The sequence below is a fragment of the Ictidomys tridecemlineatus genome, chromosome 12, assembly GCF_052094955.1.
Source record: "Ictidomys tridecemlineatus isolate mIctTri1 chromosome 12, mIctTri1.hap1, whole genome shotgun sequence".
Lineage (NCBI taxonomy): Eukaryota > Metazoa > Chordata > Mammalia > Rodentia > Sciuridae > Ictidomys > Ictidomys tridecemlineatus.
This window is the reverse complement of record NC_135488.1, coordinates 41,088,802-41,116,665: the sequence shown is the minus strand read 5'-3', so window position 1 is coordinate 41,116,665 and position 27,864 is coordinate 41,088,802. Positions and strand designations below refer to the sequence as shown.

General features: G+C 44.9%; 1 protein-coding gene across 2 annotated transcripts in view; it reads left to right on the top strand.

Annotated features, from left to right (window-relative positions):
- Positions 1-27,267, top strand: part of Nck2 (NCK adaptor protein 2) — a 143,519-nt gene extending 116,252 nt beyond the window's left edge. For both annotated transcript variants that reach the window (XM_078028726.1, XM_078028725.1), the window contains exons 4-5: positions 9,681-10,402; positions 25,980-27,267. In XM_078028726.1, the coding sequence (XP_077884852.1) occupies positions 9,681-10,402; positions 25,980-26,174 (917 nt within the window). In that variant the 3' untranslated portion in view covers positions 26,175-27,267. The remainder of the gene's footprint in view (positions 1-9,680; positions 10,403-25,979) is intronic.
- The last annotated feature ends 597 nt before the right edge of the window (positions 27,268-27,864 follow it).

Sequence of the window (27,864 nt, the reverse complement as noted above, 5' to 3'; positions counted from 1 at the left end):
GACAAAGGTTACTGGGCCAAGTTCTAACCCAACTCGTCATCTCCTTTGTTTGTAGCACATTCTGTCAAAGGGTATACTCTCCTCTCTTGCTGTCAGACTTAAGAAAGTGTGAATGAGACTCTGTGGTCCTTAGCGACCATAAGCTGAGGATTGGAGGATCATCAGGATTTTGAGTGTGAAGTTGGTGCCCAAAGAGACATAGAAGACCCAGGAGGGTGGTGGGGTGCACTTGGTACTCTGGGTCTGCAGTGGTTTGGAGTTTATAGTTTCTCCTTTAAGCATATCTGTTTCTAATGGCGAGTCCACAGTGCCAGGTAGAGAGTAGCTCCTGCTGGCAGGACACTTGGAAGAGAATGTTGATGGACAAGCTTTTGTTTTGGTTTTACCAGCCTCATCTGGACTCTCTTGCTCCTGCTGTGCCTCGTCTCCTCTCTGCAGTTTCTAAGTTGCCTCTGGAGCCAGCTTCCCATGCTTCTGCCCTTGCCAGCCCAGTCTGTGTCCTGTGCTCTCAATCTCCACAGGGCACCCTGGGGCCTCCCTTATATTTTGGAGCATCTCCAAGTCCTGCTCATAGCACCACAGCTACCTTCTCTGCCATGTGCACTTCTGTCCTCATCAGGCTCCTCTGCATTCTGCAGACTCAAAATTCACCTGCTTAGAGGACCTGCCAGACCTCTTTTCCTTATTACACTAGTTACAGTTGGTCACCTGGAAGTTGGGTGTGTGTGTAAAGGACTTTCTTGCACTAGTGCGCGAGGTTTGTAGGGTCAGGGGGCCATTTTCTTCAAGATTTATCTAAGACTCAGTGCAATAAATGAACAATAGGTCATTCTTAAGAGCATAGGGAAGAAAGGAAGAGGAAAGGCGCAGCTTGGAGTCTCCATGAATTCTTGGCTGTGTCTAGCACAGTGCTTCAGAAGGCACGGGAGGTCAGCTGTAGTCAGAGTTTGCCCCTCAAGTGCCATTTCTTATTAAGAAAGACTCTGAAAGTTTGCAGAAACCTCAGAAAAAGTGAACTTGTCCCCTTGTCTCTTGCCTAAGCTCATACTATTTGGGCAGTGACTACAGTCAGAATGTTCTTTTCAGGGTGCAAACACTGAGCATGTGTGTGTCCTCTGCGTACCCCCAGTGACTGCTGCAGATGAGTTGAGCCAGGCCAGATGTATCTGGTGTCCTGGCCTGATTGCCAGGAAAGCACCTTTTCCTTCCACATCCCTCTTCCCACTGCCTTGTAAGCAAGCAGTTAGTGACATCCTTGAGCATTTCTGTGACAGAAGAAATTGATAGCTTTTGTTTGTGAGTCCATTTTGACTTGAATTTGACTTTGTTTGAAATCAGTTTGTATCAAAGAGCCTGTCCCACTTTCTTGAGGCACTGTTGGCATTTCTCTGACAGCTGGTACCTACGCTACTGGCCATGGTGAATTCATTGGTGCCCATCTGCAGCCAGACCTGAGAATCACAAGACACTAGAGTTGGACTGCATTGGTGGGTGAGGCCTGGTGACTGGGGCCACTCAGCACCACAGATTTCTCATGACAGCCCTTGCAGTAAATCCTTTACACCCAAGATCCTCTGAGCCTAGGAAACACGTGCCCCATCCATCCCCTCAGCTTATGGATTCCATGAGTGGGCATCATCCCATCCTGCTACCACTCACCCCCACTCCCTCACCCAACCTGGGTAGCCCAAAACAAGTGCCATGCCCTTTTCAACTTACCCATAGAAAACCCCTTTTCAAGTGGGAGTCAAAAGGCTGGACCTTTAGGAAAATGGGAGGGAAGAAAGTGAGGGTGTGTGACGGGTAGATTTATTTTTTAAGGGCTCTTAATTGAGGGGCCAAAAGTTAGCCAAATGTAGCTAAAGAAAAAAAAAATTAAAGTAAGCTCACATCATTGGAAATGTTTTGGATTCAGGGGGTCTGTTCATAGTGGGGGTTCTGTTTTTCTCGGACTTTATTCTGCTCACATCTGCCCTGTCATTTTTTCTTTTCTTTTTTTGTTTTTTCAATTTTTGTTTTTAATATTTATGTTTTTGGCTGTAGTTGGACACAATACCTTTATTTAATTTATTTCTATGTGGTACTGAGGATTGAACCCAGGGTCTCACACATGCTAGGCATGCATTCTACCGCTGAATCACAACCCTAGCAGCCTCCCACCCCCGCCCTCACCCCCGCCCCTAGTCTCCAGGAGACAGTATTTTACCCTTGACTGTGGCACAGTCCCAAGAGTGCTGGGACCTCACAGGAATCATGGGTCTCTCTGGGCCCAGCAGGGGTGGAAAAGGCACATGTGGATGGTAAGCCAGGTGGAACAAGACCCTTGGAAGAGATGAGTTTTGTTGAACAAGAGAAGCAATGAAGGGTGCTGGCCAGAGTAAAGCAGCAGAATCACTGCAGTAATCTGACATGGTCACCCTGTCTAAAAGTCCCCAAGTGTTTAGTAAATTTGAGTTTTGTCTTTTTACTAATTCTCATATTTTAATGATAAATTTTTAGACTGGATACTCTCTAAATAAGTGGAAACTGATCTTACTAGCATACCTGGAAAACTATACACAAATCAACGCAAAAGGCTATTAGAAGCCAAATATTGAGTATATCCTAACACTTATGTGAAAATTTGCTTTGGTCACTTTGTATCTTAGTCAAATCTTCTTGGCATTTGATAATAAAGGCTTTTCATAATTTTGGGTTGGGAGGTTAGGAATATAGCTCAGTTGGTAGAGTGCTTGCCTTGCATGCACAAGGTTTGGGGTTCAATCCCAGCACTGTAATATTATTATTATTATTACTATTATTATTATTATTATTAGTTGGCTTTACAAGTAAGTCCTTATCCTGAAGGGAGGAAATCCCCACAGATTAACCTCTAGTCATAACTCAATATAAATAGTATATTAAGAACAAGTAAGTTTCTAGTTAAACCTGGTTGACATTACAGATCTGATTAGTAGCAGAAGTTAAATGATTTTGCTATAGAGCTCTTAAAACCTTGAGTGCACTTTGTCTAAATGAATTGGCTTGAATATATTTCCGAACTATCAAATTCATTTGACGTTTTATCTTAAATCTCCAGAACTCCAGCTGGAAGATGACAGTCAGAGCAGGTTTTAAAGGCGTCTGTTATAACATCCCTTCATCTTCGGAGGAGTATATAAAAGATTTTGACTTTAAAATTGCTAACATTAATAATGTATGACATGTTCAAGCTTTTATTAGAACTCAATCTTTAATGTATGTAATTTTATTCGGCAAAGTTAAAATGTACTTATTATTGTCAATAAAAAATGTAACTCAAAGATCTAATAGCCCAATGCCAGAAAAATCATCACAAAAGCAGTGTAGTGTAGTTTACCTTTTAATGCAGCTCCGCTACTTGCCACTTAAAATGCTGCCATCTGTCTGCTCGTAGAGCAAGAAATATCATTCCTGTAGTGCACATTATTTTATCAGTAATAGTATTAAACATGGATAAAGTGATTGCACAAATTGAGGCTGGTCTTGTGTGTGATGGCTACAGTGGTGGATGTGTTAAGCAGCTTGATCACACCCTTCCCTGGCCACAAACCCCACTCATCTTAGTCAGCTACTCTGCTCAGGCTGGCCCTTCTAGGCTTTGTCACCTGTCTCAACTGCAGAGCACTTGGTTGATCACCTTCCCACCCAGGATCCTGCATGCAAACACCATGGCAACTGCTTGAGGTGAAGAAATGTGGGTACAGGATCTCCTGCCCTTCCCTGTCTCCTGGCAATGCATACCTGAGACCCCAGTGCCCAGTCTCCACAGCAGCAGCCTGGAAAGCTCTAGCCAAGCTGCTCTGGTCTGCATGTTTTTGTGTCCCCCGGATTCACATGTTGAAGTCCAAACCACCAATGTGGTGATGTTAGGAGGTAAAGCCTTTGGAAGACTATTAGTCATTTAGAGTGGAACCCTCACAGAGAGGCTCCAGAAAGACGCTCTCCCCCTTCACCATGTGAGTCACAGGAAGGTGCCCTCACCAGCCACCAAATCTGTCAGGACCTTGATCTTAGACACGCCAGCCTCCAGAACTGGGGGAAAACTTCCGGTTTTGTATAGGCCACCCACTCTGTGGTGTTCCCTTAGAGCTGCCTGAACAAATCAGGGTAACACAGTGGAATTTCTTCTCCATCTTAAACACTCTAGTTTAAAAAAAAAAAAAATTAGTTCTAAGGATTAAACCCCTGACTTCACGCATGTTATAAAGCACTCTTACCACTGAGCTGCACTCCCAGCCCAACACTGTAATTTTATGATGATCAGTTTAAGGAGATTGAGGTTGTGTCTGAGCCTAATCTTTAATGTAGGCATTAAAATCCTGCTCGCTGTAGAGCACATGCCCCAGGAAACAGAATCTTGCTATATTCTGTTTTGTTTTTTCACGGTGATATCCATTCTTTCTTTGTTCTTTTTTCATGCAGAGGTGTTGTAGCTTATACATTATTGAGCAAGCCATATATAAAGTCATTACTTTGAAAAAATAAAATGTCACTTCTCCTGACCTACACACAGCTTGCCAGCAATTAGGAAGATTTGATAACAGTCACATTCTAGACATTCTCATCCATAATACAGTTTACTAAAGCATGTTGCAGGGATACCCCCAACCAAATGCTCATATACTAGGTGAATTCTGTACAGTGGGATTTTCTGGCTAAAGTGAGACTTGAAACAAGAACGTATCTTTTTAATTCTCACCTAATGTCTGGCTAGAACATTAGTGTACCCCACACCTGGGTAAGTACACAGATGGCAGACGTTGGGCTATCTGGGTGTTCTCTTGGGCGAGGGCTCACGTACAGAGACAGTGGAGACAGTGGTTCTGCCTGAAGCACATGTTTGTGGTCCGTCCATCCTGGGCCAAGGCTGCATCAGGAATTCATCATTGGGCCCAAAGTGGGCAGTTTGCTACAGACAGCCCTGGGATGTACTTGTTCTCCTCACATGAAGTGTACATAAAGGCTGGTTAGAAGCTCTCGTGAGGCCACATTGGGGTTACTTTTGGTTTGTTTCTGGTAGGTAAGCGTGGACTGAGTGAGGAGTGGGTGTGAGGGCCTGCCTCTCTTGTTGAGCACATACGTCAAATTATAGGAGGAAAAATGTCATGGTACCTTGTTAAAATGAAAACCACATTGGAGTTCAAATTGTGCTTCCATTACAACTAGAAGAAGTAAATGATAGGACTTCAGTGAAAGAATAGAGGTAAAGCGGATGCTCAGGAAAAACACGTACACACACACACACACACACACACACACACACACGAGAGAGAGAGAGAGAGAGAGAGAGAGAGAGAGAGAGAGAGAGAGAGAGAGAGAGAGAGAGAAAGAGAAAGTGAGGAAACAGTGGAATTCCCATGCTCCCTCTTTACCTTCAAGGTCACAGGTTTGCCTTCAAATTAGAGCCATTCACTGGCGTCTAGGCCCCTGGGTACAATCCAGGGACTCGGGTCTAGTGCTGAGCTGAATTTTACTCCCCCATGTTCACATGCTCAGCAGCACTGTCCCCGTCTATAAGACACACAGGCAGGCTAAGTTCCAGCTCCAGGTGAAGAAGAGTGACAGGGAGTCACTGAGCCCCCGTAGCCTGGTCCCACATAGGTCATGCGCTTGCAGGCTGGCCTGCCGCTCACATTGCAGTTTACACGGTTATCATCATATAGAAAGGAAGGCCACCCTCACTGTTGGAGTATTTGCCTTTCTCCTCTTGTCCCTGGGACATTGCTTAACCACCTCTGTCACTTCCTCCCCCAGGAAGCTGCTTTGTTGTGTTCCTCCAGCATCCTCAGCAGTGGGGAGGGTGGAGCAAACTACATCTTGCTTTGCCAGCATGAAGGGTCTGGTCCCTTCTGTTCCAGATGACCGTGGCTCTGGCCATTGGGCAGGATTAGGGTAAGGAGAAGACTGCAAGAAAAAAAGGGATTCCTTTTCTCAGTAGCCCAAGACTTTGCCCCACTCACACACTGCCCACCCAGCACCCACCCCTCAGCCCCTCCCAGTAGGCCCCCCTGCTCTTCCAGGGCTCCCACCTGTGACTCACCTCTACATCTCTTATTCCAAATACTGCATCTCAGCTCACTTCCACCTGGGGACACAGGGACTCTTTTGTTTCCCAGAATCAGAGGAAACATCTCTGCTTGGGCAGGCAAGTGGTTAGGGAGGGGGACAGGACCTTGACACTCCAATTCACAGTCTTGGGAGCATTTTCTATAGAAAACATGCTCTACACCAGCTCCGACAGAGCTGTGCATCTTGACTATTATGGATTAAATAGGCTCATTATTGGGTACACGGGTCTGTATCTCTCTATTGGCTGGTGCATTCAGCTGGTTCCCTGACCTCTTTCAGCCTCAGTTTTCTCATCTACAGAAAATGACCTCATCCCAGGACTGTCGTGAGGGCTCAGATAATGTCAATTTCTATCCCCAGACAGCTGCTGCCTCTTGAATTTCACTGCACCAGTAGCTACATATGGCATCCTGCCATGGGAGAATGTCCGATTCCATGTGCCAAACGCCCGGCAGGAATGCCTTCTATCTTGGTGGCCATCTGGCACCAATGCGATCATGGCCCAGAGTCTGTAAAGAGAACTTGGGCTGTCTTTTGGTGCAATATTGTTCTGAGAAAAAAAGAAATTCAAAGTTCCAACTTGTTAGTACAGATAATAATATTTTTTTCATAGAACAGTTCGTGTGTTTCATGTACATCCTTAGAACTTAGATACCTGTGATGGGCTGAATTATATACCCCTACCCCCAGATTCACATGTTGAAGTCCTAATCCCCAGTACTTTGGAATGTGGCTGTAGAGACGGGGACTTTAAAAGGGGTAATTGAGTCAAGATCATGAAGGTGGGCTCTAATCCATTGTGACTGGTCTATAAGAAAAGATGAGCACTCAGTCACTGCATAGGGGCGACCTGTGAGGTTTCAGGGAGAAGATGCACTCTACCATCCAAGGAGAGAGGCCTCAGAAGAAACCACTCCTTCCAGCACCTTGATCTTGGATGTTTAGCTTCCAGAACAGTGAGCTGCCAGAGTGTGGCACTTTGTTGTGGCAGCCCAAGCAGACTAAGACAGCAGGACCATTGCTGTCCCCTTTTTAAAGTTAAGGAAACAAAGGCACACAAAATCAAGAGCACACAACTGCTCAGGATTCTTTCCAGGGCTGCACTGGCGGTCATTCCAGTTCCCTTAAAAGGGGCTCAAAGACTATAAGGTCACATTGGAGCCAGGTTTTTGCTTCACATGTTTGATATGTAGAGTGTTCTAGTCTTTGAGCTCTAGGAGGGCAGGAAGTATGACTGTCTTCATTCAGAGTCACCAGTGGCCAAATTAAATTATTTTGATTTGAAACAAAGCAGTGAAGTAGCATAATCAACAAGTCAATTTTGAAGTATCTTTGAAAACATACTGCAATGGCCAGTGTCTCGTATTGGTTTTTTCTCCTTGTCCGGGCTCCTCTATCTTTCTGTCCTGATGTGTACTCTGAAATTGTTCTCTCAAGACTTTCTCCAGTCATTTTTATGAGTCACACATTTGACAAAGTTTATTAAAATAATATTCCTATTTATTTTTTTCTTTGCAGTGCTTGGGGGATTGAACCCAGGGGTGCTTTACCACTGAGCTATACCCTCCTCCCTTTTTATTTTATTCTGAGATAGGGTCTCACTAAGTTGCTGTGGCTAGACTCAAACTTGTGACTCTTCTGCCTCAGCCCCTCCAAGTAGCTGGGATTGCAGGGATGGCTCACTGTTTCTGGCTCTAAATGTTATTTCTTGACATTTTTGATATCTAAAAGTTATATGCTGCTCTGCTTGGTCATGCTCTTTCAGCCTGCCCTCTGGTGAGGGTCTTTATTTCCTCTTTGATGAGCTTCTGGCAGTGCTGTCTTCTGGGCAGAAATTTAAGTATTCCATATCTGAAATGCTTGGGACCAAAAGTGTTTTGGATTTAGGATTTATTTTGGATTTTGGAATATTTGTATCTACATAATGAGATATCTTGCAGATAGGACCCCAGTCTGACTAAACACACAATTTATTTGTATTTTATGTACAACTTATACCATGACCTGGAGAACGTTTTATACGATATTTTTTAGTGTGTGCATTTTGACTGACCCATCACATGAGGTCAGGTGAGGAATTTTCTGCTTGTGGCATGTTATTGATGCAGAGCTTCAGAATTTGGAGCACTTTGGGTTTCAGATTGTTGCATTAGAGTTGCTCATCCTTTACTGTCTGTGAAGCAGCAAACACCATTAGTTCAAATGAATTGGTGTATTGACTTTAAATCCCACGTGACTGACCATGTCTTCCACATGCCTCCGGGCTCTGAGCTGGGCTTGTGTCCGGGGCTGCAGGGTCTCAGGCCTGAGCGGCCTGCTATTGGGGCAGCAGCCCCAGTCTGCACAGCTGAGGATGCTCACTAGACAACTTGTAACTTTTTTGACCTCCTGCCCACTGCAATGTGGTGGAAGGAAAACTAGTCCTTAAGAACAGCCTGTCTTTACTTCAGGCTAAGGAATAAAAGGAGAGGGAGATAAGCTACCCATTAAAGTCCTTTGGTAACATTTTTGAGGGAGAAAGGTAACCTTAAATGCCTGTAGTTTCCATACCTTCAAAACCTATACCTTGACAGGACTGGTGAGCCTGCAGCCATATCTCAGGAAAAGCTGAGACACAAGGCCAGCCCTCCCTGGGTTTGTGGTTTGTACCCAGCTCCAGGGACCACTAAGCTTTCTTCCCCTAGAATGTCCTGGAATTCTGTGCATTTTGATTAGTTTAAGACATTTTTTTCTTTCAGACTTTTCACACTTTTTTCCTCACAGAAAGGAATATGTTTCTCATTGCAAGTTGACACCGATTCACACATGTGGCTAAGGAAACCAACCTTGTCCTATTTTTGATGCACTTGGAGATTTTCTGTTTTATTCCCTTAAACCCAGTATATACCTGCAAGCTGGTTGCAACCCATTCAGTCAATTCAGTGACCCACCTGTGGGCTTTGAACCACAGTATGAAAAATTCTGCTTCCAATTTAACACATCAGCTAATTTTTTCTAATTCAAGTCATAACACTGGGAAATTAGGCCATTGTTTTGAGAGAAGACAAAGTACAGAAGGGGAATAAAAGAAGTCTCTGGGTGTCTGCTCAGAAGGGCCAGCATGCCACCAGGCAGCCTGGGAAGACAGATTGGCCCAGGAGTGGAGAGGAGGAGATGCAGGCTAGAGACTGCAAGTTCTGCTGACTGAGACTTGACCCAGGTAGAGTTGGATGGGTCTTTAAATTTAGATCTTTCAGTCCACTTCCTGCCTGGCAAGAATGCAGAAGACGTTTCATCTGTGCCTACATTTATTGACAAGTCCAGGGTTTCTACAAAACTGAATGGTCCTTTCAGAGTTAAACGAAGCTTTCCAGGGTGTTTATTGTTATCTTTTGTTAGAGGTACTCCGGCATTTTTTAATGCGTAAAGGGTAGGTCAGTTCTAGTTAAGTCTCATCTTCACCATGCAGCTGTCAGCATTTTATTTTTCTGATGGTCTTTGGCTTTGGCAACTGTCCATATGCTGCCTCCTGATGTACCGACACGGGGCGGTGCACCCGAGGCTGCAGAGTAGGAGTTGGTGCCCACTGAGCCCTTGCTGTGTCTCCGCAGGCCTCGGCAAGACCCGCAGGAAGCCGAGCGCCAGGGATGCATCGCCGACGCCCAGCACGGACGCCGAATACCCCTCCAATGGCAGTGGCGCTGACCGCATCTATGACCTCAACATCCCCGCCTTTGTCAAGTTCGCCTACGTGGCCGAGAGGGAGGACGAGCTGTCCCTGGTCAAGGGCTCGCGCGTCACCGTCATGGAGAAATGCAGTGACGGCTGGTGGCGGGGCAGCTTCAACGGGCAGATCGGCTGGTTCCCCTCCAACTATGTGCTGGAGGAGGCGGACGAGGCTGCCGCCGAGTCCCCGAGCTTCCTGAGCCTCCGGAAGGGCGCCTCCCTGAGCAACGGCCAGGGTGCCCGGGTGCTGCACGTGGTGCAGACGCTGTACCCCTTCAGCTCCGTCACCGAGGAGGAGCTCAACTTTGACAAAGGAGAGACCATGGAGGTGATCGAGAAGCCCGAGAACGACCCAGAGTGGTGGAAATGCAAAAACGCCCGGGGTCAGGTCGGCCTGGTCCCCAAAAACTACGTGGTGGTCCTCAATGACGGGCCAGCCCTGCACCCTTCGCACGCCCCGAAGATCAGCTACACCGGGCCCTCGTCCAGCGGGCGCTTCGCAGGCCGGGAATGGTACTACGGCAACGTGACGCGGCACCAGGCTGAGTGCGCCCTCAACGAGCGGGGCGTGGAGGGCGACTTCCTCATTAGAGACAGCGAGTCCTCGGTAAGTGCCCTCTGCTGCAGGCGCTGCGGGGCCTGGGCAGCTCCAGGAGAAAACAGTGAAGGTACCGTACTCACCCTTATCCACGGTTGCAGTTACCCACTGTCCACAGAGGTCAGAAAATGCTTCACAAAAAATTCTGGAAATAAACTATTCATAAGTCTTAAGTTAACTTTTATTATAGTGCAGTGTTATAATTGATCAGTATTACCTTTGGTTAGTAATCTCTTACCATGCTTAACATACAAGTTAAACTTTATCTCATATAGGAAAAAACAGGCGCAGCAGGCCTCAGTACCACCCGAGATTTCAGTGTCCATGGGTTTTGGAAAGTGCCCCCACCAGAGGAGGGCTGCTCTATGTAGTTTGCATGGGGGGCCATTCCCTTTTCAAAGCATGTGAATGTCCCTGAAATAGAAAAGGGTGTTTGGGGCTTCATATTAAGCGGGATGGATATGATTTGGTGTAAGGTTCGCTACCCACAGTCTTTGTAAACCTGTGTTCGCTGTACTATCTGTCCCGGGTAACCACTTACTCTCCTGGAGATGGGGGGGTCAGTAAAGTGGGTTTTAGTTCATGAAAGTTGTTTTTCCCCTTCACTGGGTTCCCCTTTTTCTATTTTAGAGACTCAGACATGCTTTTCTCTACCAGTTTTCCATTCTGCTCATGAAAAAGGGCCTGGTGATTGACTTAGTTTGGAGCTGTCTGGGTCCAAAGCACTCAGTGTTCTCTGCATGACAGGCACCTGGTTTCTGGAGAAGCCTTTTGTTGGTCGATTAGTTTTTCTTTGTAAAGCATATAATCCCAAGGTCATCTCTGCTGCAGGCAGTGGCACCGAGCTCATCTCTGAAAAGCTTTTAAGGCACTTACAAGCTGAATCAAAAAGAAAACTGCAGTGCTTGAGTGAGATGAGTTTTGTGGGTGTGAAGGGAACCTAATGGATGAAGCCACCTGCCTAGTGGCAGCAGATCCACTTCCAACAGGCAGCAGATTGGGGGTTTTTGTTTGGGATGGGCCTGCCTGGAAGGACCAGACCATTTTCACCATACAAGGCAGACTGCTTGTGTGCACTTATGGAAAGACTTAACTGCTTTCATAGACATCTTTCTAAATATACCTTCAATATAATACGACTCACCAAACAAGAGTTTTGAGCATAGTGTCCAGTGTATTCGAGTTTTACTGGTTCTAGCAGACTTTGGTTTCCTCTTTTAAATGTAAGCCATAAGGCGTGTGTGTGTGTGTGTGTGTGTGTGTACTCAGCTGTGATTATCCTCTGAATAGGTTAATACCATAGTGTGTGCACATCCACGACTCCTGGGACTGATCTGAGTACAGTTCACAGTTCTTCAGAGAGAGGAGTAACTGTGATCTGTCCTTTGAAGCAGAAGGGGCATCGTGGTGGTGGAAATCAGACCCGTTTATGGTGTCAGCATCTCTGCAGGGTCAGCTGTGGCCTCAGAAGTGCTTGGACAGGCAGGCTGAAAGTCGACTACTTCTGAAATCTGAACTCTGAGATTTGCTTATCAAGCTGCCATGGTTTATCATTTCTGGCAAGACATCACATGAAATTGTCCTCACGCGACGTAAGCTCTGTGCCTGGCTCCCTTAAGATCATGTTCAAGGCCTTCAGGAAATTAAGGACAGTAGTGTTTCTAACTGTGGAGCAAAAACTTAGAGAAGAAAATTCTCAAAAATCTATTCCAATGTAAAGCGCTCCATCCAGACAGAGTGCTTCTCAGAGTCAGAACATAAATCCCTGAGCTGAGATTTATGAGTCTGAAGAGGCTTCTTGGAAGGGAGGGGAGCAAAAGAGAGCTGGCAGTGCAGAAGCACTGGTCCCCTTCCTTGTTCTTTGTGCGTAGGGAAGTCTTGAGAAAGAGGGTGGGTGAGAAAAGTGTCCTCCAGGGTTGCTGGGCCTGGGAGAGACTGTTGCTGTTCTGTGGAATGCATACAGATGGCCATCACCACCCGACTGCAGGACCAAATCCTTTTTGATAAGGAGGGACATGTATTATCCAGGTTCCTTCTCAGAACTTGAACATACCCCACTGCCTTGTCCATCTCACATTTTTTAGAGAACAAGCTAACTTTAAATAGTGGAAGTACAGATCGTTCACATTTTGTTCGAACTCTTGTTTTGGACACCTTCCCATATTTTTTACCTCTGCCTTAGGAAACTGAGGTAGCACACACTGATTGTGAACAGGCCGAGGCTTCGCTGGGACTTGTATCAGCTCTGCCTATGGGGCAGCTCTTTCCTGGCCTGCAGCTCCCTGTGTGCTGCAGGTCAGCCTGTCCTCATGATTCGTGCTGTAACACGTCCTGCTTTCCGCTGTTATGTTAGCATGCATGCCTCGTGCCAAGGGGATGCTGCAGGGGCTCTAAGGCGTGCTGCTTCCTTACTGCTAACAGAATAGGCCAGTTTGGCTGCATTTCTTGTTTATAACCAGGACTGTTCTCGGCTGTCATCTGCAACTGCTGAAGATCTGTCCTGTTGGACAAGTGGATAAATCCCTTCTTGTTCATTTTCTGTCTTCTACTACCTCCTTTTTCTTCCCCTCCTTTTTCCCTTTTCTCCCCCCCCCCCTCTTTTATTTTATTTTTCCTGTCATTCCAGCTCTTCTCAGGGGTAGCCTATGTTTTGCAGCCACCACCAGGCCACTGGTTCATAATGTGATATAATTGCCTGTCAAAGTATGTGGGGACAACAGGGTGTCTAAGAGGCTCAGACTTCCTGTAGAACTCATAGACACATATCTACGTATCATTTCCTGTTTCTTCCTTGCAATCTTTGGCCAGGGACTTCCTTTCAAGGGTGTTTCCTGACCCCTGAAAAGCACAATTTGGGGGAGCCCATCTTCAAGATGTGTATCATTTGCAAATATTTCCTGAGAGATTGCAAATATACAGGAGCTAGACTCTTGATTGAAGACATTTTACATTTTAAAGTGGCTGTTTTTCTCCTCTGAAGAACAAAAATATAGCCATCTCTGAGCACTAAGAAGTCTGTGCTTTTTGAGGAGAGAGGTGCATACTTCAGAAAAAACAAGGGAAGAAGTTTGCCACATCTGTGCTGTCTATCCGGTGTCGGGAGGTGCAAGGTTCATTGGATTCTTCAAGGAATGAAGGACCAAGAGACCTGCTGGACTGCTCCCCAGCCCGAACCTCCACACCTACCGGCTAGTATTCGTCTCAGCCTCTTTTCCTCCGATTCTCCTCTCCCATCTCCAGCCACCATTTCTCCTTAGCAGCTAAAGGGGATGAATATTGTTTCTTCCTCAGATTTAATTTAATTATCTGACCTCTACCTGCCCCGTACACTCACCTTACATACGTGTCCACGTGGATTCTTTGGATACCATTAGGAAGCTGTACACATAATAAATTTGATTTCTGGCCAGCTGTGTGAGCTGTATTTAGTTTTCTCAGTTACTACATCTCTCATCCTTGCAAAGGTGGTTGAGAAAGTGACAGGTCACATGGAAGATGAGGTCTGAAAAGGTACAGAACCGACCAGGGTCATGTGCTGAATAGCTTCAGCTGAAGGTTTAGGAGGTCCTGTCCCTGTGTAAGACTTGACATCCTGAGGAAGGTGGGTTTCCCCTTGTGTGTGTCATGCCTACAGTAAGTATTTAGATTTCTTTTTTTCTTTTTCTTTTTTTTTGGTCACACATCACGTTTGTTTCAGAAAAGAAAAACTGTCTTGCTTAGGAAAATGTAACATATATTGTCCATACGAAAAATAGATGGGCCTTTTGTTCTTCTTATTATTTAAACCTCTTGTTAATATTACTTGACCAGGAAATAAAAGAATTAGAAGAGTTTCTTGCTCTAGTTTTAAGATTTCTTATGGAAATCATTGCTGAACACAGCTTCATAATCCATCTATAAACAATGATTCACACACTGTAGTATGTGTCTGAATCCCTCCAAGGCTTGTTAAAACAGATTTTCAGAGCCCACCTACAGCATTCCTGATTCAGAAGGTCTGGGCCCGAGAATTTGCATTTTGGATACATTTCCTTGGTGACACTGCTGCTGGTCTGAGGGCCACACTTACATTCTCAATGGCTTATACTTTTTTTATAGCAGTTTTTAAGGTCTGGGGACCACATTTTGAAAACCTCTGGTTGCTATTTTACATTCTTAAAGGTTTTATACATGTTTATAATAGTTAACTAAAAGACAATTTCTGCACAATACTACATTTCTGAGAATTGTTTAAAAAATGTTTAAAGGTGAAAATTATAACTCTCTCTTAAGGTTTAATTTTGGGTAGGACTATTTGTTAGCTCTTGTTGAGTGGAACTCATCTCCCGAAATGTTTTTTCTTATAACTTTTTACTCTTTTGAGTTTGAAAACAAACTATCATCTATATTTTCTTTTGGAGAATTGGAAAGAGCTCAATTGCCAGAGCAAAGTGTAAGCTGCTCCCAGACCAGCTCAGAAGATGAGATGCAATTGGATGAAGCCCTTCAGTGACCTACTAATCAGTCCCCCAGGCCTGGGAATTGGCACTGGGACCTCTAGGTGTTTCCTCACACCTGAGTTAATGTTAACAAAAGCAGATTACTGTGAGCAGTGCCTGTGGTATCTTGCATCTTTCTTGTTTGAAAGATACCAAGTTTGGGGGGGGGGGGGCAGAGGGGTACCGGAGATTGAACTCAGGGACATTAATCACTGAGCCACATCTGCAACCCAATTTTGTGTTTAATTATTAGAGATAGCAAGGGTCTCACTGAATTGCTTAGCACCTCACCATTGCTGAGGCTGGCTTTGGACTCAGGATCCATCTGTCTCAACCTCCCAAGCCATTGGGCTTACAGGAGTGTGCCACCGCACCTGGCTAGCAAGTTATTATTTTTTTTTAATTTTTTTATTTGTTCTTCTTAGTTGTACTTGACAGTGGAATGCATTTCAATTCATTGTACACAAATGGAGCACAACATTTTAACTCTTTGGTGGTACACAGTGTAGATAGAGACGCACCATTCGTGCAATCATACATGTATCTGGGGTAATAATGTCCATCTCAGTTCACCATCTTTCCTATCCTCATAACTCCTCCCCACCCTCCCCTTTGCCCAATCCAAAGTTCCTCCATGCTTCCCTTTCCTCCCTACCCGCATCATAGATCAGCATCCACTAATCAGAGAAAACATTCGGCCTTCAGTTTTTTGGGATTGGTTTACTTGACTTAGCATAATACTCCAACTCCATCCATTTACCTGCAAATGCCATAATTTTACTCTCTTTTAATGCTGAGTAATATTCCATTGTTGTCTATATACTAGTTTCTTTGTCCATTCATCTATGGAAGGGCATCTAGGTTGGTTCCACAGTTTAGCTATTGTGTATTCAGCTGCTGTAAACATTGGTGTGGCTGTGTCACTATAGTGTGCTGATTTTAAGTCCTTTGGGTATAGACCGAGGAGTGGGATAGCTGGGTCAAATGTTGGTTCCATTCAAAGTTTTCTGAGGAATCTCCACACTGCTTTTCCAAAGTGGTGTGGCTAGCAAGTTATTTTTAATCGTCAGGCTTTTTGCCCAGTACCAAAGAGAAGTTTTAAGCCTGAATTTTTCTACTTTTCTAACCTTTAACCCATTTAATCTTAAAAGTGGCACGCTCTGTAAGATCATTTAGTGTGGACTCGTCAGGAGTTCACTGCTCATCGCCTGTGTCCTTCACTGGATACTCAGGTGAGCCAGACCCTTAGAGACAGACCCCCTGCCCCTCAGTCCCACTAGCTCTTCAGTACTCACTACTAAACACCACCTATTAAAGAAGCCATGAGTCTCACTTAATGGTGAGTTCTTCGGATGTAATCAGTGGCAAACCTGATGAGTATATTATCTGTGGTTTCTTTTGGGCCAGTGGTCTTTCTCCGGAGGCCTGGATATGCTAGTCCTGGGTGGAGTTGCCTGTTATCTTCACACACTGGGACTAAATCACACGTAATGAGCAGGCAGAGAGGAACTGGCCTTTCAGTAATGCAGAATACACCTGAGAATCTTAAGACTTTGACCTTAAAACCATCCTTTCCTATGAACATTTTTGGATTGAGTTTTATTTGTGCTCTATTATATGTAAAAGAAATAAACACAGGTAAACATCCCTAACCCAGAAACCCAAAGTCTGATCATTTTTGAGCAGTGACAGGGTGACAAGTGAAAAAGTTCCTTGCCCTACCTCACATAACCACTGAAGTCTCAATGCAGGTGCCAAAAAATACATACATACATATATATATATATGTACACACATACATATGTGTATGTGTGTGTGTGTTTTAAAATTATCTCCAAGCTTTGTGTCTAGGGTGTATATGCATCAGAAATGAATTTGGTGTTTAGATTTGGGTTCCATCTCCAAGATTCTTTTTTTTTTTTTTTTTGAGAGAGAGAGGGGAGAGAGAGAATTTTTTTAGTATTTATTTTTCAGTTTCGCTGGACACAACATTTTATTTTTTTATGTGGTGCTGAGGATCGAACCTAGCGCCCCGCGCATGCCAGGCGAGCACATTACCGCTTGAGCCACATCCCCAGCCCAAGATTCTTCTTATGGGTGTGCAGATATCTGCACATGTGGAATTCCTGGTCTTCAGTTTTCCAGTGGAGGGTATTCAGCCTGTAGTACTCACTCTGCTTTTACTTGTATTGAGGGTGGGTGCAGTAAATACAGTAAACAGAACAGACAGCAGTGTGTTCCTGAAACTCAGACCTCAGGTCTGCGAGGTGAGTGGGGGTGAGCTGGCTCACCGAATGGTTGCGGTGTGGCTCTGGGGCGTTGCCCATCATCCCTGTCACCACACATGGCTGGTGGCAGAGCGGTGGCCCCTTGTTGCTCCAGCTCTCCATCTAGGCTCCAGTGCCTCGTCATTTTCATTCGCAGGTGTTCCTTTCCCGCTGGGCTTCCATCTCCAGGATCTCCTGTGTTCAGTCCTTCACTGCCTCTAGAACACAGCCCCCTTCCTCCCGCTCCACCCCATGCAGTGTAAACCTTCCAAGGATTTTGGTGGTTTGGTCTGAGTTCTCAGCTATGACTACAGAAAACCCTGTATGTTTGTCTTATGGATTCAAATCGTTCTTTGGTTTACAGAGGAGGTTAAAGGCTTAGCTCCCTAGCAATTTGATGATCAGTCTGCTTAGATTAGCAGTGAGATGAAATCATAGACATGGTTAGAGTTTCACTGAACTGCCTATTTTTTTTTTTTAACACACATGCAGAGAAGTGCAGAATGGGAGGTGAGCAAAGGGCCCGGCAGGTGTACCTGGTGGGTCTTTAGGGTTTTCCTGCTGAGGGTGTGTTTGGAGTGAGTGATTGGGTTCATCAGGTGGTTCTGGGAAGCATCATCCACTGTAGTCTCCATGTTGGTCTCCAGTGAAAGAACATGAGGCCTTGGTCCTGGTGGCCCTTGGGGAGCATTTCTTCCTTGTGCACAGCTAGCATCTGGGGGACGGGTGCACATGGCTGCTTCTTAGCATCTGTGCCCTGTGCTTTACCAGGTGGCCTTTGAAAACAGTTGCTTTGCCATTCATAGAAGAAATTTCACAAGAAATGTTTACATTTTGATCTCAAGACGTGTGGTAGGAAAGTGCTTGTCTCACAGAGATGGCCTCTGACGTATCTTGTTAACATCAGTGACTCCAAACAGGCACAGTAGGTACCCCAGCCTGAGCCAGTCAGTGTCACTGCAACATTTTTGAAAGGCAAAGAAGAGGGGTTCAGAGAAGAACATGCAGCACATCAGCCAGCTGAGGCTTTGGTGCTCAGAAAGCTTAGGGAGCATTGCCTGGGGTCAGTTTTCCTACTGTCCCCTGGTCCCCAGGGAAAACAGAAACTAGTCACCAGTGCCACAGGTGATCTCAAGACCAGAGCTTGACTTATCACGGCTGTGCCCTCCCTGGGAGGCATGGCTTGGAGTCTGTGCTTCCTGTTTTTTCTTCAGCATCTCCTTTGGCCACAGACTGCCCACCAGCCACTGCTGCTGGTGGCTTCTGAGGCAGGAAGCGCACAGCGTCCCCGCCCATCATGGGACTTTGGTTTCCTGATGTTTCCATCACAGTTTTGCAAATCTTTTAAGATGAGCACAACCTTTATCAATAATTCTTTCATGATAACAGAACATACTTAAATTTTTTTTCACAGTCTCTCCCAGGTACTGTGGCACACGCCTGAAATCCCAGCTGCTCAGGAGGCTATGCAGGAGGATTACGAGTTCAAAGTCTGCCTCAGCAACCTAGTGAGGCCCTAAGCAACTCAGTGAGACCCTGTCTCTAAATAAAATACAAAATAGGGCTGGGATGTGGCTCAGTGGTAAAGTGCTCCTGGGTTCAAATTCCTAGTACCCCCCCCCCCAAAAAAAAATCTTTGAGTTTAGGGGCCTTAAGTTCATTACAGTGGTTGTTGTACAACCATAACCATCCGTCTCCAGGACTCTCATTTTCCCAAACTGAAACTCTATCCCCGTTAAACACCAATCCCCCAATTCCTCCCTCTCCCCAAGAAGAGTGCCGTTCTGCTCTCGGTCTTGAGCTTGGCTACTCCAGGAACTTCATGCATTTTTCTTCCTGTGTCTGGCTTATTTCACTTTGAACAATCTCAAGAGTTGGGGCATGTGTCAGAACGCTCCTCCTTTTTAAGGCTGAATAAAAGTCCTTGTGTGTGCGCCACCTGTGGACATGTTAGCTTCTGCCTTCCACTACGTGAACAATGCTGCTATGAACATGGGTATATTTAAGTGTGTCTTCAAGCCCCTGCTTTCAATTTTTGTTACACATATACCCCAAAGTGGAATGGTTGGAGCAAATGGGACTTCTGTTTTTCAGTGTCTTGAGGAACTGCCACAGTTTCCCACCGAGACCACACCATGGTACATTCCCGCCTCTCTGCGCCCTTGCCCACCTTTGCTTTACTGTCTTATATTTTTGTAGTAACAGTAATTCTAGGGTGTGAAGTGGTTTTAATTTGCCCCAGCAGGGAACCTGAGTTAACTCCTGTGTCTCACCTTTCGCTGCATATTTTTGTTTGGTATCCATGGAGTAGGGGGTGTTATCTGGGAAGCGTCATGGCCCTGTGGTTGCGCATTTCCTCAGCTGGCCTCCTTGGCACAGCAAGAGCAGCACAGGGCCAAGTGTCACATCCCCACCCCCTTGGAGTGTTTAACACAGAAAGCCCTTCGTTGTAAAGGGGGTTCAGAGTGTAAGAATCAACAGTGGAATCCTTCAAATGCTCTGCTCACCTGCCTTCCCCACTGCATTCTATTTCACCATTTTAGAAAATCCCAATTAAAGGACAGACACTGGATGTATGCCAGAATCGAGCAGAGGCACTTCCTCAAACAGGTGGGGGAATGTTCTCTTCGGCCTTCATGGAGGTAATTGGAGGTAATCCCCTCCCAGCAGTATCAGCATCACCAAGGAACCTGCTAGAAGCACAGATTGCCCTGGGGCGGGCCCTCTGAGCAATTCTGATGCTCCGTTTTGAGAGTTTGAGTTTGATTCAAGCCCTTTTGAGAACTGTTGGATCATACAGTAAAATTCTAGCTTGAATTATCATTTAGTTCCACCAGGTATGGCATCATGAGAAGAAAAGGACAATATTCTAAGGGTCTGTCCACTTGAGATATTTGCATTGAACTTCAGGAAATGTTACTGGGGGCAGGTGGGGGGGATGAACACCTGTACCCCTTAATTTGAAAGTGGACAGAGCTTCATTTATTTGAAGATAAATGGGACTCTAAGGGTTATTTTTCTATTGATGATTGATTTTTCTTTATTAAGATGAATATTTCATCACATCACTCGTGAATTGACTTAAGACCTCTGGAGTATTTCAGAGACACGTTTATAGGAGACTAAAAATTGCCAGTGAGGCGGGTCATGCTTGGGGATAAGGAAGAGAGAATCTGATGCAGAAACGGAGAGTAGTATCAGTTGACAACCAGTGGCATGGGTGTAGACAATGAGTCCCTTCTGAGTTAAAGGAGGCTGCATTATACGGCTAGGGAGGTGACCTGCAGAACAGTAAACCTGAAAGCTGGTTTTTCTGAGCCAAGAACAGAAGGAGAGCTGTCAGTGGAACACAGTTTGCCTTTCACTTACTGGTTCCTCATTTTGAGAAGGGGGTCAGTGAACCACTTCTCTGAACAAACAAGTGCCTTCCTCAAGGAAAAAGAGAAAAATGTGCCTTTATTGACCTGGAAGAAAGAAGGGTGCCGCTTTTGATAAGAAACCAACAGGCTGCCCTCTCTGGAGACGAAGGAATGCCAGGCACATGTGCAGTTGCTGATTCTTGGGGCACGGAGACAGAGCTTGGTCCAGAGTCCACGTGAGAGGCCCACGAGCCACACGAAGAGCCTTTCTACTCCAGTCCAAAGTGAATGATAAGGAGAAGTTTTAAGGTTATTAAAAAACCAGGAGTGCCTGGGAGCAAGACCCCGCCCTCCCCTCTTATTTCCTCCCAGCCAGCATGCTTAGAAGAAAACCACATTAACACTCAAGTCCCAGGTCTGAAGGATGAAATAAAGGGTATTAAAAACTGTTCTTGGCATTCATTTTTTTCCCTCAATGAGAAAATAGTAATTAAATTTTGAGTGAGAGAGAAAAGTACCTAACCAGTTTATCTACTTTATAAAAACACTAAGGTGGTTTTGAGTAAGTATTTGGGGCCTAGATGTGAAGCTGTAGGAACTAGTTGATCCTATAGACAGCATCACTGAGCATATTCTCTGATCTGGTCTAAAAACAATCACTTGTGAGCAGAAGTTGCAGAGAGATAAGGTATAAGAAATACTTAAAGGAATGAATAGTGAAAGGTCAAAATTGAAATTCCTGAGTCATTGTATTTATTGAACACCAGATAATCTGAGCCCAATGCAAAGATGTAGGGTTAAATCAGATTCTTGCACGTGGAAGGATTATCTTTGAATAGGAGACCTAAAATCTGAACAAAAACACAACTATAAAGAACCTGGGAGAATTTGGTTGTCTTCCAAACTATTAGTCATCTGCAGATTCCACTTGAAAAATGACTTCCTAAAAAGAAGAGAGGAATGAATATGTTGTACCAGTTGTTAACTCTCCAGAACATCTGATTTGGAATATGAGAACAGAAAACTCATTCCTATGACAATTCCAAGTCATGAGAGAAAATAACAAAAAAGTGGTCTAACTATGGAAAATGTGAAGAATTAATCCAGTAATCAGCAAAGAGAAGTGGTACCTGTAAGTGTTGAGAGAAGGGAAGGGTGGGAACAACTCAAGGAAGTACAGAGGGGCAGTTAAACAGGAAGAGAAGGTAGATGTTTCAAAATAGAAAAGAAGGTGCTAGACTAAATCTAGTTACATCTTAGTCCAGCCATAGAACAGTTTAACAAGTGTGGTACCTGGCTTAAAAAGAGGTCCACAAAGTCTTCAGTACCCCTCTCTTTGGAGTTTGAAGCCTGATCCTCTCCCTCGAGCAGAGACGGTACTTGGCATCTCACTTCTAGTGAAAAGAATGTGGCAGAAGATTCCAAGACCGGGACATAAAAGGCATCATGGTGTCCTCTTGGATCACTGAATCTGGAGTAAGCCAGCCGCCATATTATACAGATACTCAACTAGCCCCACCCAAATGCCCATCCATGGATGGCTCCTGTGAGCATCCCCAGTCAAGCCTGCTGACTGCAGCCTCAGCCTGCATCTTGATCCTGCAGCCTCAGCCTGCATCTTGATCTTACATTTCAAAAACATGCTTCAACCTAGAGTACTCCATCCTACTATCAATACCCTACAGCTCATTGAGCAGTTTGCATGTGACATGGTCCTTTTCCCTGATTTCCCTATGTCTGATTCAGAAAACCCGGCATGGAAGGATGGGGAGAACAGGACTGACAGCATTGCCTTCAAGGGAACTGTTCCCTGCCTCGCACTCTCCGTGGCTAGAGTTGGTGGAGGTCTGGAGACGCTCCCTCTCCAGCAGATCCAGCTGGCTCCATCTGAAGTGAAGAGATGTCAGTGCTCTGCTCCAGTGTGTCCCAGCTGTCCATCAGGGGAAATTCCCCACAGGAATGTCTGAACGGAATCAGAAAGGCATGACTGGGTGACATGGAACACCGTCTGTCATTGGACTTCTTTGCCCATTAATAATTCACAACTTTTTCTGGTGGCTTTGGACATTTGTCTGTGTTTCCATTACTGCTGGTGGTTGACATAAATTTTATTTCTGTTCTCAAACTACATCAGATTCACAGCCACACAGATGGCCAGGCCCCGCCCAATAAATTTCTGCTTCAGCAGGTCTGGGGCAGGGCCTGGGAATCTGCCTTTCTAGCAGGTTCCTGGGTGGTGCTGATGCTATGCTGTTGGTCTTGGGAACATGCCTAGAGAAGCCCTCAGATTTCCCTTAAGGGTGTCTTACAGGTTAAAAATTTGAAACCATCTGAGTGCTGACAGGAAGCCACAAGTGAAAAATTCCACACCATGAAACTATTTTATATTATATAAAGTTATTTTCCTATGTATATGAGATATACATGGAACATAAATGAATTTAGTACTTAGACTTGTGTCTTATCCCCAAGAGTTCTTATTATGTGTTATGGTTTAGATATGAGATATTTCCCAAAAGCTCGTGTGTAAGATAATGCAAGAATTTTAATAGGTGGAATGATTAGATTATGAGGTGTAGCCTAATTAGTAGATTAACCCACTGATATGGATTAACTGGGTAGTAACAAAGCAGGTAGGGTATAGCTGGTAAGTAGGTCCTTAACAGCATGCCTTTGGGGGGTTTACATTTTGTCCCTGGTGAGCAAAGGACTTCTACCTTCATCTTCTGCCTCACCGTGGGCCCAGAGCTATAGGAGTCAGCCACCCGTGGACTGAGACCTCTGAAACCATGAACCCCAATTAACTTTTCCTCTATTTTGGTCTTGTCTTTTGGTCATAGTGATGAAAAATCTGAATTATATCTTATGCATGTGCATATATTCCACATTTTTTTCTAAGAATTAAAACATTTCTTGTCCCAAGAATTTTGAATAAGAAATACCCTGTAATGTGTGTGCTAGTATGGATTATTCATTGTCAGATTTCCTAAGGATTGTTTGTTCAAAAGGAATAAAGGACACTCCTAAGCCTTCAGCACTCCTGTTTGACATAAGTTGGTTCTGTGTCTTTAACTTTAAGGTTTCTGCTCAGGAGCCCATGAAATTAAAAATCGCCTTTTTTGCTACATCAATTTTACTGCTGTAACGCACATGTGCACACAAGAGCATGTGTGCACACATACCATGAGGTTAAATTGAGGAGCTCAGATTAAACAAATCTCCCCACTCAGAAAGTCATCTGTTGATCATTTAGCTTAATTAACATCAGGTGTATCGAGTATCTACTGTGACTCACTCCTACCTCCACTAAAAACCAGGCTGCTTTATGTGTGGGTTGATTAAAGTATCTATCAAAGTAGCTCAAGGCCTGGCTCCTGGTAAACCTCAAAGTGAGATGCTTGCATCTTAAAGGCTCAGCTTCTAGCAAAAAACACACATACTTACAGAACATGAACAGCAAGGGACCTGGAAATGCAGTAAAACTTGGGAAAACCTGGAGCCTTAGGAGAGGGTGGAGCATTTCATAACGTGTGTATGCTGTTGTACACAGGGTTGTGGCTGGCCATGTGTTTCTCCTGTTCCGCTGGGGTAGGTGACAGAGTCACTGTGAGGATGATGCTCATGCCCAGGCTTTGGGAGTAGGTGATACACCTTTGAGGCAGTATCTGTTTTAGTTTGTTTTATTTTTCAGAACTATACATGGCAATTAACTTGGATGATAGCACATTGAATACTGAAGCTAATTTGTATCCATCTTGTTGTTCACTGTGAAAATAGTCGTGATTTGAGAATTGTACTGTCACGTGATTAGTTAGACTGTTGATTTGGGCTGTTGAGAATACAGTGGGTTTCTTTTTATCCTCAGTTTTGCTTTCTTTGGGTTCAATTACCCAATCAATAGTGGTCCAAACATATAAAGTGGGAAATTCCAGAAATAAACAATTCCTAAGTTTTAGATTGCCCACTTTTCTAAGTATCATGATGACATTTCACACTATCCTTCTTCATCTTGTGTGAGACTTGTCACCTCTTTGTCCACTGTATCCACGCTGTATACACTATCCACCAGTTAGTTTCTTAGTAACTGTCTAGTTATTAGATGGACTATCAAGGTATCACATTGCTTGTGTTCAAGAAACTCTTGTTTTAATTAAAAATGGCCCCAAAAGCAAGAGTAGTGATGCTGGCAGTTCAGATATGCCAAGGAGAAGCAGTGAAGTGCCTTTTTGAAGTGAAGAGGCAGAAGAAAGTACAATAAGGTATTTTGAGTAAAGGGAGTCTACGTTCACTTAACTTTTTTTTTTAACAATACATTGTTGTAATGATTCTATTTTCACTTAACTTTTTTTTTAACAATACATTGTTATAATGATTCTATTTCACTGTTAGTTATTGTTGATAATCTCTTACTGTGCCTAATTTCTAAATTAAATGTTATCATAAGCATGGCTGTAAAGGAAAAAAAAAAGACCATATATAGGGTTTGGTACTAACTGCAATTTCAGGCATTGAGGATCTTGGAACACCTGCCTGCACATATATTGTTGATATATTATAGTTGAGCATGGGCTGGTTGGCATGCTCACACACACTTCATACTCTTACACACACACAAAGCTATCTCCCTAGCTCAGAATTCCTCTCACCTCCAGTGGGGATTCACTCCCCACTGGAGTGCCACTGGACAGAGCTTACATCCCAGACACACCTGCATGTGTGCACACACAGGTCCAGGGCTGTGTGGGCATGGAGCATAGCCAGGGTTCAATACATAATTGTTACTTGTTAAATTGATCAATATTTTTTGGTTTACAAAGAGTATTTCTTAGTGTCCTTCCTGTATGCTTTTCAGTAAATGAAATAAAAGGCCAATTTTAATAAAAATAATGACATTTCTAAAACATACTGTAATGCACTAATGTAATATAATACAGAATTTGAACAGTTCTCAATAAAATCTGTGTTCAAACCCTAGTGCAGCCCCCTCTGGGGTGAAGTATGATTCAAATGTCACCAGGATTTTTCACTGTCCTTCAAGTATTTATTGTTAAAAGCTTAGAGTTAGAAATTTTTGATGGCTTAATTTCTAATAGAAGTAAAATTTCTAGCTGTGCTTTGCAGGCAAACTACTTTGAGTAATTCCTAGTTTGCCACAAACTGTCTGGGAAATGCACACTTCCTGTTCCTCCAGCACCCGGGGAGCATGGTTGGTCTGACTTCTATAGCCAACAAGCATTTCGCACTGCAGCTGTGCTAAGCCAGAGTCCATCTGCCTTTGATTCGGAAGGTGCGATCTTGGTCGCCTCTGGGTCACCTGGCCATCAGGCAGGGTGTTCCAAGGTGACCTGAGACCCAGCTTTGTGAGCTGGATGGGGATCTGGATTTAGTAGGCGGGTCCAGCGGGCCCCAGCCTGGTTAAGGGTCAGGCCGTCCCTGTTTTCCTCTGTGCCCGGTTGTAACTCTCCTCCTGCTTCCTCCCCAGCCCAGTGACTTCTCCGTGTCTCTCAAAGCGTCAGGGAAGAACAAGCATTTCAAGGTGCAGCTCGTGGACAATGTCTACTGCATCGGGCAGCGGCGATTCCACAGCATGGACGAGCTGGTGGAGCACTACAAGAAGGCGCCCATCTTCACCAGCGAGCACGGGGAGAAGCTCTACCTCGTCAGGGCCCTGCAGTGACGCGGCGGCCTCCCAGGCCCCAGCTCCAGGGCCGCGCTGCCCCTCGCCTCCCTCCGGAGCCCTGCGGTCGCCCACCCGGCCGTCCCGCCGCGGCTCCGCGTGCCAGGCACTCGTCCCGATCGGCCTCCTTAGCCCCTTCCCCTGCGCCACCCCAGGCCACCCCAGGCCCTCTCGGCCACGCCCGGCCCACAGCCTCCTGGCCCGCTGCAGAGGACGGGGCAGAAGGGGCGTGTCTGTCCACCTCACTCCTTTGCAGCTGGAAACAGCCGCGGTCCGTTCAAATCGGTCACACTCAGAACTCCCCACTCAACGACATCGGGTGCAGTTGGGGGGCATCAGGCTGCGCTCAGTGTGTGAGTGAACCACAGCACACTCAGGATGAAATGGCCTGAGCTCTGGCTCCCTGGGCACAGGTGGCAGCGGCCCTCCTTCAGGGTCCTGGCTCCAGGCTGTGCAGGGAGCAGTTGCATTTGAGGATAGCAATACTGGAACGCCGGGTTGGTGGGGTGAGGAAACTGCCCAGTGCCTTCGAGGCTGTGCTTGCAATAAAGAGAATTTCCGTGAGAGTCAGTCTACAGAAGAGGGAACCCGTGATGCAGAAAGACATGTTTTGGTAAATGACCCCCAGATGTGCCATCCGCATAGTGCTTTTTCCTCTCGCCCTTTGGCTTGTTTGAATTTCACAATTATGTATTTAATTCTCAAAGTAATATGTATCTGTAGCCGTTTGTTGACACTAATAACAGATGATTAAGGAAAACAGCTGATCTTTGGGGAAGGGGAGATACGAATACTTTATACACACTCACTATATATATATATATATAATACATGTATATTATATATATATAATTTGCTTTACAGGGAAATTTTTCAGGGTTTACAAAAGAATATGTGATTGGTAGTAAAAGACACAGAATGTTTATGAAAAAATTGCATTTTCTTTTTTCTTTACATTTGAACTTCTTTATAGTTGAAATATACAGTCTTGAGATGGCACATTCCTACAATTGAAGAAGGGGTCTTGAGATCCCCTAAACTTGCATACCCAGTTTTTTGGATATTGTAATAAAAAAGAAGTATTATGACAAGACTGTGTGTGTATTTATCTTGGGGGAAAAATTGACTCAATTATGGGTGAGTAATGACTGCAGTGTTATTAAACCTTCATCACCAAAAGGACATCCTTTAGTGCATTTCTCTTACACATTTTCTTTTTTCTACTGCTGCATTTTGGTATATTGAAATACTAAGCTCTAATTAGTTGAACTCCCATGAGAACCCAGAATGTCAAACTTGATCTTTACTCTTTGGAAATTATTGGCTAAGAAATATATTTCACTGTACTGTTGTCAGCCAGAGTTCTCACACTCGGTGGCCCTGCCAGCTGACATTTCACTTGGCTCAATCTGTTTATTGTTCGTTAAGCTACAATGTGCCAGGCACAGGGAATGTGCTCTCCCTTTGTGCCAAGAAGAGTGTCACTGTTGGCTTAGCACAGTCCTGTGAGGGGCCTCATACTGTCACCCCCATTTTGCAGATGGAAACAGTGAAGCACAAAATGTTCCAAGGCACATGGCCACTGCAGGGACAAGTATGGATGCCAACTCGGGATTCTACTCCGGGGCCCCTCCCTTTCCAACTCCAGTCTAGGCAGAAATTGTGGAGAAATGAGGTATTTCCTGAGAGT